The 14,477-nt window shown below is 46.0% G+C and overlaps 1 protein-coding gene across 1 annotated transcript; it reads right to left on the minus strand.

Moving 5' to 3' along the window:
• Nucleotides 1-684: 684 nt before the first annotated feature.
• Nucleotides 685-8,771, minus strand: LOC117440206 (endoribonuclease ZC3H12A-like). Its single transcript, XM_034076501.2, has 5 exons — nt 7,907-8,771; nt 6,735-6,874; nt 5,412-5,646; nt 3,135-3,241; nt 685-2,459 (listed from the first exon to the last, which is right to left on the minus strand). The coding sequence occupies exons 1-5, from the start codon at nt 8,182-8,184 to the stop codon at nt 1,702-1,704; spliced, it is 1,518 nt and encodes a 505-aa protein (XP_033932392.1). The 5' UTR covers nt 8,185-8,771; the 3' UTR covers nt 685-1,701.
• Nucleotides 8,772-14,477: the final 5,706 nt, after the last annotated feature.

Here is a 14,477-nt window from a genome sequence, read left to right on the forward strand (position 1 = left end):
ATGGAGCACGTCTTCTGCCATAGATCCAAAAACAGCAAACAGCAATCCCCTGCATTACAGCACTGTCCCTTCACTGGCGTGCCCATCCCGGAGTCATCAGGCGCCTGAGTGTGTGCTGACTCGTGTCCTCAACGTGTTGCCATTCAAATCAAACGGCTGTGCTCTCTTCCAGAGATAGCTATACATGCTGAATGATTTTAGGTTAAGAAATATTAAAGTGTCAAAGTCACAGTATCACCGTTACAAAATATTGTCCACTAGGTAAGAAGGAAAAAAAACGTTATTTCTTTGGGTCACGATCAACCATTTCCTTTCACTTCCTTTTTTCAATTTCTATTCCAACAGAGGTAACAAAGCCAGGTGCTGTCGTCAGTACGTCCTCTGATCCCTGGTTGCTGCTGGAGGGTTTGCAGCAGTCTGACCTTCAGAGCTCCTAATGCTTGCATACTTCAGAAAGTTGTTGTCTTTATGTGAATACATGACTGTACTGTACCTCTGCTTCTGTCTTACCCTTCACATGCCAGGTACCTGTAGCTTTCATCTCATCTCAATGTGTCACCCGCGTGGAGCTGCAGACTTGTGCAGCAGCAGCAGCAGCTCTATTACATCTTATTTCACACATCATGTTCTTTATTTACGTATCTCACGCACCTACAAGGACTGGGCAATATGTGAACCAATGACAAATATTCAGAGTTCTTTTATTTCACAATATTCAAAAAGTACACATTAGTATAACAGAGTTCCTCACTTTGAGGCAACATAAGAAAACAACACATGCTGCTTTATTAAAATGTTTTACTGCTACAATAAGTAACATGAATTGAGTGTGTGCATTGCACCGTTACACTAAAGAACGAGCATTCAGTCTGCTCCATGTTCATGTTCCAATGCTTGACATACAGGGTGAGTGGTGAATGTGTTCTAGCACAGAGACATGGTATGAAGTATATTAAAGGGGACCTATCGTGCAAAATGCACATGTTGATGTCTTTTATACATAACCATGTGTCCCCGGTGCCTCGGGCAACTCACGCAGCGTCAGAAAATAAAACCCTCTCTCTTTTCCTCCGTACCCAAATCTCTAAAAACGGGGAACAACGGAGCTGATCCAGATTAGCGTCCGATATGACGTAACATCTGAAATGTGGACCCACGGGCCAATCGGAAACGTTGCTATCAGAAACAATGCCCGACTGTTTTGGACGTAATATGGTCTGTGTTTACATTAGCATCGCTAACACTCAGAGCTAACCGGTACTGGAGAGCATGTGTGTGAAGAAGCAGGAAGTAGAAAGGAACTCACCTTGTGGTAAAACCGGCAAGAGAGAAAGCCTTTGAGCTCCAAACTGTTTCAGAGAGGATCCTTGATGATCCATGATATGGCGTTTCATCACGGCAGTGTTTAGTTTAGACAGTAGCTGCCGGGTCCCGCATGAGCTCAGACCCCTCCTCTTTTATTTTGTTATCAATTTTTTGAAACAGGAAGTGAAATAGAGGGATATGGGGCGTGGCTAGAATGGATGATCTGTTTGGTATTTTGAGCAAAACACTTAATTGACATGTTTTTTATATATTTGTATATATGTGAGACCTATGCTATTGCCTAAAACTAGCATGATAGGTGACCTTTAAGAAAAGAAGCCTTGTTCCCTTTCTCCAGGCTTCTCTGTGCCTGAGGGTTCTGAGACGGTTAGTAATCTAGAAGGAGACGTGGCTGCTCCTGTAGCTCTGGATGAGAGAGATCAGCTGGGTCATGTCTGAGATGTGAGGGTGGGTACTCATGACCTGGTCCACCGCGCCCTGAGGGAACAGGGTGCTCAGCTGGCTGCGCAGGCCCCCCCTCTGCTCTGCGGCCGGGCTCCTGGCTCCGCCCTGCAGCCAGGCCCCCCTCTGTGGAGCGGGGCCCCGTCTGTACTGCTGCTCTGCACTGTGTACAGGAGGCTCCCTGTTATGTGGAGGCAGAGCTGGGCAGGAGCCCCATGCTGGGGGGTGGTGGTGGTGGTGGTACGATCTAGTCTGAGGATGAGCACAGCTGCACACAGGGCGCAGGCAGGGCACTGATGAGTGGTGATGGGGGTAGAAGGAGCCGAAGGAGCCTGAGAGCGAGCAGTCGTCGTGGCTGTAGCTGGCCACTCCGCTGCTGTAGCTGTGGGGGGGGTGCTCCACACTGTCCTGGATGTACAGCCTGGACATGGAGCTATCCATGGAGCTGAAGGCCTCGTCCTCCTCAGGGCGGAGGCAGGGGCTGGGGGGGCTGCTGGTGTCTCTGTGGAAGAGCTCGCTGGGTGAAGCCCTGAGGGACAGGTCGTCTGTGCTGAGAGGGGGGTTGGGGGAGCTGTATCTGCAGTGTGTGTTCTTGGCTCGGTCCCTCAGCTCGTCGGCCACAGACAGCTGGGACTGGTGGGCCCGCTCCGGGTGGTAGAACTTGCACTTGACTCCATAAGTACACTTCTTTCCTGAAAGAAGGAGAATAAGTTAGTTATGAGCTCCACAGCTGGAGACCTGAAGAACACTGCATGTGTGTGTCGCTGGAAACACACACATGGCGTGTGACCCAGCTTCCTCTCAGCCAGCAGATCTGGAGACCAGAATCAGTCTCCACTCCGAATGAAGAGCATTACAAAGTCCTGAACTCGCCTTGGATTTATGATCCAGGTCTCTACTTTAGTCTTTGCTACATCTGCTGTCTGTCTTCTACTACTTTGTTTGCATTGAGCAGAACGAGCTGACTGTGGAAGAGTTCTGGGCTGTGTTTGTCGTCATGGCGATGCAGGTTAGCAGGCCGTTTGAACCAGTCCTGTCGCACACTCCATTCTCGTGTCTCAAGCAGCCATTTGTCCCATGAATAATAACCTGGATTGACACACACTTTTTATCAGAAGATGTGTCCTTATCACTTTTGTGATCCTGACTTTTCATATGTTTTTCTTTAATGTGAATGGTTTACTTTATGACTATCATCCCTCTTAAAGAACATGCCTCTGCGTCATCCAGCATGCTGAGGTTAGCATGGCTGCAGACACATGAAGCCGTGCAGCCTTTGCAGCGAGCAGCTGTAATCCCCATTAGAGAAGGAGGGTGTACGCTGAGCAGTGTTGGGTCTGTCGTTGTGAAGCGTTGAGTGAACTGACCGTAAGGACAGGGCTGCAGTCTGTTGTCTGAGCTCCACGGCTTGTTCAACAGGAAGTCATGGATGCTGGGGCCGTTTCTCCCCAGCGGATCATCTGGAGGCATGAACCTGCAGCAGGGAGGGCACCGAGTTACTTTCAATCTGCTCTCTCTCTTGTATCTCCATTACACCAAGGCGGTTCGAAGGCTGGCTGGAACCAGCGCGCCGGCTCTTGGCCCCGACAACTGGTTCCTATTTGGAACCAACAGTCTGCTGGGCTGGAACAAGAACCTGATTCTTAAGAGCAACAAAGGCTGAAGCGAGATTGACCTGAGAAATAACAGTTCATGGCGAGGAGAAGAACGTTTTTACAAGCAGGGGAGCCAAGAACGCAAAGTGACGAGAACACAACCACGCAGTGTGTGGGCAGACTGGGCACAACCACGCAGTGTGTGGGCAGACGTGGGCACAACCACGCAGTGTGTGGGCAGACGTGGGCACAACCACGCAGTGTGTGGGCAGACTGGGCACAACCACGCAGTGTGTGGGCAGACGTGGGCACAACCACGCAGTGTGTGGGCAGACTGGGCACAACCACGCAGTGTGTGGGCAGACGTGGGACAGAGCCTACTATTGATTTGTCACCATCATCTTAAAGAGTACAGTTGCTTTCATGACACATTTGAACAGAGGCACAGGCTTCTGTTTGGACTGACTTTCAGGTGTAAATACATATAGGCTCGTCTTCATATCAGATCACGAGGAAGGTCACAGTGGCGCTAGAAAACTGCTTATGCCACAATGACCGCAACAAGAATGAGTTTAATGCATTTATGGTGATTATTTATCATGCCTATAGGAATAGTCGGTTAATGTTCCGAGACCCAGTGTCATTGAGTTTGTTTGCTCAAAAATGATCAGCTTCTGTAACACTGAACGTGGAGCCCCCTGTGGCCCCCCTCCAAAACATGTTTTATTATAATTAGGGCTGTCAAACGATTACAATTTTTAATCAGATTAATCACAACTTAAAAATTAATTAATCATGATTAATCACCATTCGAACTATGTCCAAAATATGCCATTTATTTATGTATATTGTTGTGGGAATGGAAAGATAAACGAAAGAAGGCGGATATATCCATTTAACATAAAGTATCTATGTTTATTATAACATTTTTCTGCGTGTCCAAATGAAAGACAACCCACACACCTATCAATCATCAAACCGTGGGGTCTTAATTCATTACGTGTTGATTTCTATCAACGGGGATTACTTCAGGAAAGTCGACAGAGGGAGGGGGGGCTAGTGGAGTACTTCGTGACCACAGAGTGTGAACGTTGTGATCAGCTGTTTTAGCGCAGTTCTCCAGTGAAGGGGGGGAGTCTCCCTCCGCAGCCGGTTGGCGTAGTTTTAGCACAGTTCCGTTGTACAGACCGACGTTAACAGCAGCCCTGTCTGTGCACACGGAGACCGACTCTGTCGTCCGGTGATCGAACCGCCTTCTGGAAAAGCTTCACAAGTACGTCGGTACGCAAATGCGCTTTGTGACACAAGTGACGGTACGCGTTTCAGATTACGCACATAACCTGCGTACCAGTTATGTGCACCCCTGTACCAGAGCCATATTATTACTATTATATGGCTCTGCCCTGTACTACAGCAAGAGTATTCTCCGTCGGGACTTCCTGCAACAACACCACGCCGTTATCAAAGATGTTCTATTGAGAAGACGATCACTACGTGACAAAAGTTTTCAAAACCGTGGCGACTGAAATCAATCTGACTAACTGCTGTCTGTGCAATTTACTCCGCGAGAGTTGGCAGACTTTATTTTGCTTACTTTAACATCATTTTTCATGGTGGGCCATTTCTTGGTATGGGTGTAGCCTACCCCAGCCATACCCTGGCGCTGCCGCTGGTGGCAGGTATGGGGCAGGCCATTCTGCACATGCGTTAAATGCGTTAAATATTTTAACATCATTAATTCAAAAAATTAATTACCGCCGTTAACGCGATAATTTTGACAGCACAAATTATAAAACAATATCTGATAGTGTAGCAGCAAAATCTGCGTTGTAACTTGGGTCCAAAATAACAGGAATGTTTTTTTTCAATAATATAATTAAGAAAACTGTCTTTGACAACAATGATGTCACTAAAACAAACACCGATGATAGTATTTCAATGTTTTTGTGTGGGCAATGACGTAATTGTAATCTTGAACGCGCAGTCTTTGTCACTTTAGTGGTTCTGTTGGAGGGGGGGCAGCACCTGCCTGTATGCTGTCAGTCTTACTTGTCATTAGCGAAGGAGTACATGAGCAGCCTCTCCTCGATGAACTTCTTCCACTGCGGGCTCTCTGTCTGCAGGTCTCGGTAGTTGTCGTTGGACACGATGATGCCGTCGGAGTCGAAGGCCAGCTTCACGATGTAGCGGTCGTCGTAGCACACCACCCTCTTCCCGTTCACGCAGCGAGACGGCGTGAACACCAGGATCTTCCTCCGCTCCAGCTCATGGAGAATGTGTTGATCTACGACAAAAAGAATGATATTGTTTAATCATCATTATAAGGCTTGGCAATCACCTGGTCTGTAACAACAGAAACACAGGTCCCTCTCGCGGCCTCAATGCTTTCACACGTTCCGTGTGAGAGGAGCTGGGCTTATTATGTTTCTGGAGGTTTCAATACAATTCAGTGGTTAACGAGCACGATTAGGGTGATAGTGATTCAGCACAAAGTCACAGCTACAGCTATTGCATGTGTATCGCTGCATGTCCACTTCAGGTGCACTTTACCCCGTTCTTTCTGATACATGAGCTGAGCTGCCGCAGGGATCAAGGACGCTTGATCCTTATTTCTGCTTCCTTGTTGTGACAGTGATCACAAATGGTTTGAAAAGGAACTTGAAACTGAATAAATAAATAAAATACTGGGTTTCAGTTTTAGATTTTAAACGTCCTTGTTGTTTGATACTTTTAGTTAGACCGTGAAGGAGGGGAAGTCCAGGCTGCCAGACAGGAAGTGAAGAAGTTGTTCACTCACATGGTACACTTTTATCCAAAGCCACTTACATGCGCTTCATTTGTGTGTACATGCATGCCTACGCAAATGTGGGGTTTTATACAGGCTATATATACTGTCATGTACTGTATATATATTTGACCTTTTTTAAGAAAATCAGTGTACGAACTGAGCATACTCTGTACTTACTGCTTACTGCAGAAAGTTGGCTCCATGAATTGTATCGCTGCACCGTGTCTGCTGGACATGAAGTCACCTCTTTGCCATCATGTTTGCCATATCCCCTCCATTGCCTTGTTCTGCTGGCCAGAAAGGGGACGTCACTGATGTGCGGTGAAGCAGGGTCTCGTGCTCTCGCTTCGTCCTCTCACAGATCATTACGTTGTAATACTCGTGCCAAATGTGGCTCGGCTACAGTTCTGGTTGGTCCTGATTATAAGTGGTGAAATGTGAAGGTTATTGCGCCTCAGCCTACACTCAATGCACCCGTCTTATAGTAGAACGCACGGTGGCAGCTGGCTGAGGTCAGACCTGAGCCTGGAGGGAAGGCCTGTGAAGTGTCCTGTAACCCTAACCCTCTCTCCTCCGGCTCTTACCCGTGATGGGGGCCTCGGCCCGCGGCTGCTCCTTCCTCCACAGGGGGACGAACACGGTGATGTCTTGCAGCCCTCTGTCCCAGAACCAGCTCACTGCCAGCTGGAGGCCCTGGCATGAAAACACCTTCTTGTTGCCATGGCTACAAACACACAGACACCACAGTCAACAAAAACAACTTCTCTTTTTTGTGTTCATGCACGTAACGCACGTGCATCCCCTTTGCCCCGTTGGTGTCACACGGCACGCGCTCCAGCTCTCTGAACCACAGACCTGCAGCGTCACTTCCTGAGTACCACGGCTCCTTCCGCTGTATGTGATCGTGCACTCTCAAACTGACACGTTGACTTTAATTAAATGTATTATGAACAGATTTCACATAATGCTATTTGTAGAAAGCAATAATAGGGTTAAAACATAACATTATTGCTTTCAACTAACCTAATAGTTATGTGACATTTGTTGACTTTAATTAAAGTCACAGTTTCTTTAAAGTTCACCTGCCAAAGTGCACTATTCTCTGTCTGTCGAGTAAATACTTCTTCCTTCTTCCTCTCCGCTCACTTCCTTACAGGACTACATGCTCTTGTTCTCTTCTCTTCTCATATCATGCCCTCCTCCTATTGTCCGTATCATTTGTTTGAACACATTTCACTCCGAACTTCCTTGTTTCCAATTGAGGTCATGTCAAACATTGTATGATAAGAAGTGCACTCAGTCCTCCTGCTGGGAAGATCAAAGTGTGCACCCTTCCAGGCATAATGCAATGCTGAAGTGATTGCAGAACAAGTCCACATGAGAGCGGCACATCCTGTTTCACTTCCACATGTCTCAGGAGGAAGTGAAACACAGCGTGACGCTCACAACGGACATCTATCTGAGCCCGAAAGTAGAGGAGTGGGATCTCTTTACACAACCTTCTCCTCTGAAGCCTCACAGCTCCATCTGGCTGTGTACATGTACATACATAAATACTCTGAGATACCTGTTCCCTACGCAAGGTTACGTTATACTTGTACTGTTTGACACTTTGCAGATAAAGATCTGACCTACGAAGATTATCCAATTCTAAACTTGAAATGGATATGTGGACAATGATGAAACGTCCCTTACTGTACACTTTAAGAGCGTGTTGGAGTCGAGAGTGTGTTAGTGATGTGTGAGTGTGGCGCACCTCATGGCCACGTTGCTCCCGTCTATGACGACAGCTCTGAAGCCTGCGGGGGGCTCTCTGGGGGGCCCGGCTCTGGGCTCTGCAGGCCCCGGGCTGCAGCCCCTGGGAACCAGCCGGGGGCTGTTGCTGCCAGTGTGGCAGGTCTTTATCAGCTCCTCCAGGATGTCGTTGGTCTGGGCGTCATGGTGGAGGCTCTGCAGCACCCTCCGGATGTCACTGGGACAATATCCCAGTTTGAGAAAGCGCTCCACTTTGACGTGCTGCTGCTGCCGGTCCATCCTGTGTCCTCTCACTGTCTGTCTGTCAGGGGAATCCTCCGCGCCTCCTTATTCTGGCTCCTCAGCGTCTCCGAGGCAACGGCCTGTTGACAGGTGTCAGCAGGGATGGGGTTGACCTCTGTCAGTGTAAACAGGAAGCACAGCTGCAGTCGCTCAGGCGGATACAATCTACTCTTCCTGCCACAACCTCATGACTTCTAACGCACATGCACACAGCGCTGATGAAACCCTGTCTCTCTCACACACACACACACACACACACACACACACACACACACACACACACACACACACACACACACACACACACACACACACACACACACACACACACACACAGATCCCTGGGCCAAGTGTACCTCCAGTGTCACTCAGTGTGAGTGAGCTGGGAGTGTCGCTGTGTGGAAACCCCCCCGACAGATCACAATGTCAGGCTGCAGCTCGCTGAATGACTCAACCCACTTCTTCCACTTCTTCCTCCCACAAGTAGAGCTCTTCTGAGTACACACGTGAGCACCCTTCTCTCACGCTATGCCACCTAAACGATGTGTCACCTTGACATCTGAAGTATGAGGAACATAGCATGTGAGCACCCTCCCCTTTGCATAGGGCTGGGCTCTGCAGAGGCTTGCTGCAACTTGCAGCGAACCACTTCCTCTGCTCCGGAGTCGACACTCAGCTCATCAAGGAGGCCCTCGCGTGAAATGAAAAGATTATCTCTGCTTGATTGCCTCACTACCTCCAGCGACCTTTGCTCTGTCGCTGCGCACTGACTGCGCCTCTCTGTCTGAAACACAACACGTCTGCACACGCTACAAACATCATATCCATCAGCCTCATTCTGTACTTACATGAAGCTGAGCTGGAGCCTGTGTGTGTGTGTGTGTGTGTGTGAGAGAGAGAGAGAGAGAGAGAGCAGAGAGAGAGAGAGAGAGAGAGAGAGAGAGAGAGAGAGAGAGAGTAGAGAGAGAGAGAGAGAGAGTGAGTAGAGAGAGAGGAGAGTAGAGAGAGAGAGAGATAGAGAGAGAGAAGAGAGAGAGAGAGAGAGATAGAGAGAGAGGAGAGAGAGAGAGACACTCTTATTACTCACAGGAGGAAGTAACTGAGAGACCTGTGTGCTTTAGTGATGTCTGCTTCCTCATCAGGGTCCTCAGGAGTCTGCTTCTCCCCATGTGCTGTGCTGGAGTAGAGCTGTGATAAAGCTGGACACTTTGATTAGTCATTCACACTTTTTATTTCAATTCTCATTTAAAATGCATTTTATTTATGGGCGCCTTTCAAAGCTCTCAAGGACACCTTGCAGAGCATAATTAAAGAAGAGCACACAGTAATACAGGACTTAAAAAACAACGATCAGTTTAGCAGAGATTAACAAATGGAATACGCCAGTTTAAAAAGGTGTGTTTTCAGGCTGGATTTGAAGGTTGGGAGTGAGTCCACATTGCGGACGTCTTGTGGGAGAGTTCCAGAGACGGGGGGCAGAGTGGCTGAAGGCTCGTGACCCCATGGTGATCAGGCGGGCAGAAGGTACAGAGAGTTGGAAGGCAGAGGAGGATCGGAGAGTACGAGAGGGAGTGTAGATGTGAAGGAGCTCAGAGAGATATGGAGGTGCAAGAGTGTGAAGGGCCTTGAAGGTGAGGAGCAGCACTTTGAAGTCTATGCGCTGCTTAACGGGGAGCCAATGGAGTTGTTGGAGAACCGGAGTGATGTGATTAGTGGAAGGAGTTCTGGTGATGATACGGGCGGCTGAGTTTTGGACCTGTTGGAGCTTACGCAGGGATTTGTGAGGAAGACCAGAGAGGATGGAGTTGCAATAATCGATACGGGACGTAACAAGGGCGTGGACGAGGATGGCGGTGCTGTTGGGTGCGAGTGACGGGCGGAGGCGGTTCATATTGCGGAGGTGGAAGTAGGCAGATCGAGTGATGTTGTTGATGTGAGCTTCAAATGATAAGGTGCTGTCAAGGATGACACCCAGACTCCTAACGTGGGGGGGGGGAGACTGTGGAGTTGTCAATAGTGAGGAAGGATGTGTCAGTTTTAGAGTGGACTTGGAGCCAACCAGGAGAAGCTCGGTGTTATCACTGTTGAGTTTTAAGAAGTTGGATGAGAACCAGGATTTGATTCCAGTAAGCAGTCGGAAAGTCATAATGCGTTCATGTGTTCCCTGGGAAACGTCCGTCACTGTCATTATGTCCAAGCCTTGTTGAACAGGTGCAACAAACAAGACCTAACATGTCAAGGCAGCTTCAGGGAGACGCTACAACTCCACTTCAACTATCTCTGCCATCTGAAGCTCCAGGCTTGGTCATTCATTTGGTCTCGGCTATAAGGAATCCTCTATTCAACTTCATGTTCAGTGTCCATCGACATGAAAAGAACAAACAAGTTAATGCTGGACTCAAACCTGAGTCCTAACAGCAAAGACCGCTGAAGCCCAGCGCATTATGAGTGCGCCACAGATCAATCCCACAGAGTGGTTCACCACAGCTCATCTTGTTACGTTTACATTGTTAAAAAGTTCCAGAAAAATGCAACCCGACCATCATTTAGAATGTGAGCGAATTTATGTACACGTTTAAGCCATATCATATATATTATAGTAGGCATTTGCTTAGAAGTAGTATATTGACTGAGGTCTGTATCAAGCCTCATTAAGACCCACCGAGATCAGATATCCTAGTGATCAGTGGTCATTCATTCGAGTGCAAACATTAAGTCCAATATGCAAATCAGGCCATGTGTTTTGTTACGTAGTAGCTATATATAATCATCACCGACAGATGGAAAGACAACAATAACAAGGAACTAATATTAATATTACCAAGTTACACAGAAATAGATACAAAAAATATAAGAACAAAGATAATCAATCAATCAATCAATCAATCAATGTTTATTTGTATAGCCCAATATCACAAATGTTACATTTGTCTCAGTGGACTTCACAGTGTGTACAGAATATCAGTATGACAATACGACACCCTCTGTCCTCAGACCCTCTGTCCTCAGACCCTCTGTCCTTAGACCCTCTGTCCTCAGACCCTCTGTCCTCAGACCCTCTGTCCTTAGACCCTCACATCGTACAAGGAAAAACTTCCAAAGAAAACCCAGTTTAAAGGGAAAATGGGAGAAACCTCAGGGAGAGCAACAGAGGAGGGATCCCTCTCCCAGCACGGACAGACGTGCAATAGATGCCGTGTGTAAATTGAAAAGATAATACATTTGCAACATAGGTAGTCCAAATGTTTGGAAATGCATGTGTGTATAATAGGAAGATGAATCCACGAGGATATCCATCCAGGACTCAGGACCGCAGGATCATCCATGACTCCGGATCCCAGCGTATATAGACACCAAAAAGAAAGACATGTGGGGAAGCTGGGTTAATCGGAACATGAGTGTACACGGGTATAGACAGAGAGAAGGAAGAAGTAAGATGTCCCCCGACAAACTAAGCCTATATCAGCAAAACTAGGGGCTGAATCTAATCAGCCCTAACTATAAGCTTTATCAAAAAGGAAGGTCTTAAGCGCACTCTTAAAAACGGATAGGGTGTCTGCCGCCCGAACACAAACTGGAAGCTGATTCCACAAAGCATAAACGTTAAGATAGAAACGAAAACATGTTCACAGCAAAAGCTATGAATGTGTCTGTAGTTCTCAACGTATGTGAGTATCCTCGTCATTCGGTTTGTGTCGCTGTATCGATGCATAACGAAAGTAAACAGTCACATCTTATCTGGATAAGCAGGGCCGGCCCGTGGCACTGGCTATAGATGTTCGCCTCGGGCTGCGCTGGCAGCTCTGGTGGGGCTCATCCTAATTTTCGGCCTTGATGTAACAACATTCATAATTAAGTAAATGTAACACCCTTTTCACCCTGGTTACACTTTTCATTTGCCCTGTACGATGGGCGCGCTCGTGAACTGTCAAGGGGGGAGGGGTACTGTGGACCTCTGTTGCGGCGCAACTTACATGATGCCGTTTAAAAAAGCGAACGGAGCCTGACTGTCACTCAAATGCGGGACATAGGCTGCGTCTCACTTCGGTTATTTCTCATTTCCTCGCTCCTCGGTCTCGTTATCACCGGAAGTGTATTTGTCTGCGCCATCTTGAGTACCGTCCCAGTGGCCTTATTTGTGCCGGAGGATATGTGATATATCTGAACAACAAAGTGGTCAAAAATCATTATATCATTTTCATGATCGCTTTATTCGTTTTACATTTTCATTTATTGTCATTTCCATTCAGTCAATCATTAAGTGCTATTAAAATGTTAATGTGCTGCATATCCACACAAACAAACAAAGTGTGCAGTCCAATGAATGTTAATCTAACTGGTTTTGATAGATAACATATCTCTTTTTCTTCTCTCAATTATTTTATTTATATTATGCACTCTAATCAATATTAATCAAACTATTGTTCGTTTATACATACAAAAAATTGGGGACTCCAAATAAGTGGGGGGACGGCGATCCCCCGCGTCCAACGACCACTACACCACTGGCCGTGTAATAAGCGGAATAATGTGCAGCGAGGCCGTCATTATGGGGAAAAGAACACCCGACAGGCTGATCAGGGAACCCGACGCGAAGCGTGATCTTGATGAGCCTGAAGGGAAACACCAGGCTTACTAATCTACCCGCACCATTTTTCTCTGGTGTCGGAATGTCTCGCGATGTTGGAAAATTCTTAAAAAACAAAACACCAAAAAATGTGTTGTAGCTGTGTTACTGAGAATTGTAACGGGTAATATATTACCCAAATGTCATTAGTAATGCGTTACATTACTTACGGCTCCTCCCTGCGGGCCGGCTCTCAACATCCGTTGTTACGCATATCAGAGGATAAAGACATTGTACATTCAATATATATCTAAACACGCCTTTTCTCTTCCTTAACTCTTTCATGACTTTTCATTTAATACATTCTAAACGCTGTAATCAATACTCCTAAAAATACAGGACATACTTCACAGCAGTTTGGTTTCCGGTCAGTCTGAATGTTGTCACATGCTAACCACATCTGTAAACAATAACGTAATCAAATAAACTGTACCTTATCCAACAATAATAATATCTCGACGTTTATAGTTGTAGTGTTGAAATCAGTAGGTTTCGATGTGCAACATCATATCATATTGGTGCTAAATTCACCTCTATAGTAAATGGTATATTAGCCTCATGCTAACCGGAGATGAAGGATTTTCAGAATAAAAGCTTAACAAGTTCTTGTGCACAAGAACTTCTGGTTTTTCAGTGTAAAACAGCAATTAAACTGACTGTGTGTTTAAGGTGCACTATGCTCTCAAAACATTGATTTTAATTTCTAACAGTCCCTCCTTACACACCTAAAAGGTGTGTATAATACTGAAATCAATGAGTTCTTCATCTGAACTTTGCATAGTACATAACTCATATCAAAAACATACAATAAAATGGAATGGCTTTAATATCAACCTTAGAAAAATACAAAAATACTTTGACTGTTCAAACATAAAAGTTTTCCCTTGTGCATAACTTCTAGTGTTAATATTCAATATGGTTCTTCAAAATAGCAGCATTCTTCAAAATAGCAGCAATAGCTTGGTATCAGAACATTTCTTCCTCTCTCTTTTCACAGAAACCGTTCTCATACCACGCTCAGTTTTAAGGCACTTGTTTTTACAAAGTGAAAAGAAACGACCCATTTTAGAATATCAATGATCCATACAACATGTGATCCATCATCTTAGAACAGTATGGCTAATAAAGAATAACATAAAATATCTTGTACCAGTTTAATGTAATAATAAAAAATAAAAATACACCATCTTGAAATAGTATAGGATAATAATGAAAAATAAACAATACACTATCTTGGAATAGTATAGGTAAATTGAAATGGATTCACTCCATTTTAGCATTTTATTTTGCTCACTTCTTCACATGATTTCATCATTTAAAGAATCACATCGGCTGGACATTCATTGAATAATCTCATCTCTGAACATCCATATCATTTAAACTCACTCATCATTGTCCTCAACCTCTGTATATGGGTCTTCTTGTTCTGCTAGCATTTGTAACCGTCTCCTCATGAGAAATGTACCCTCCCTCCTTTCATACCATTTAAGGTATGAAAGTAATATGTTCTCTAGAAGAGGCCGTCGTGATCAATCGGTACGTTAGGACATGGAAATGCAACATCTAGGCCTCTCCTGGGCCCCTATGCTATCCTTGTGCACTGTGGAGCCTAAACTCCCCCTGGGACTGGTCTCTTAGCCCTACTGGCTTTGGGGGGTTTCGC

The sequence above is a fragment of the Pseudochaenichthys georgianus genome, chromosome 24, assembly GCF_902827115.2.
Source record: "Pseudochaenichthys georgianus chromosome 24, fPseGeo1.2, whole genome shotgun sequence".
NCBI lineage: Eukaryota > Metazoa > Chordata > Actinopteri > Perciformes > Channichthyidae > Pseudochaenichthys > Pseudochaenichthys georgianus.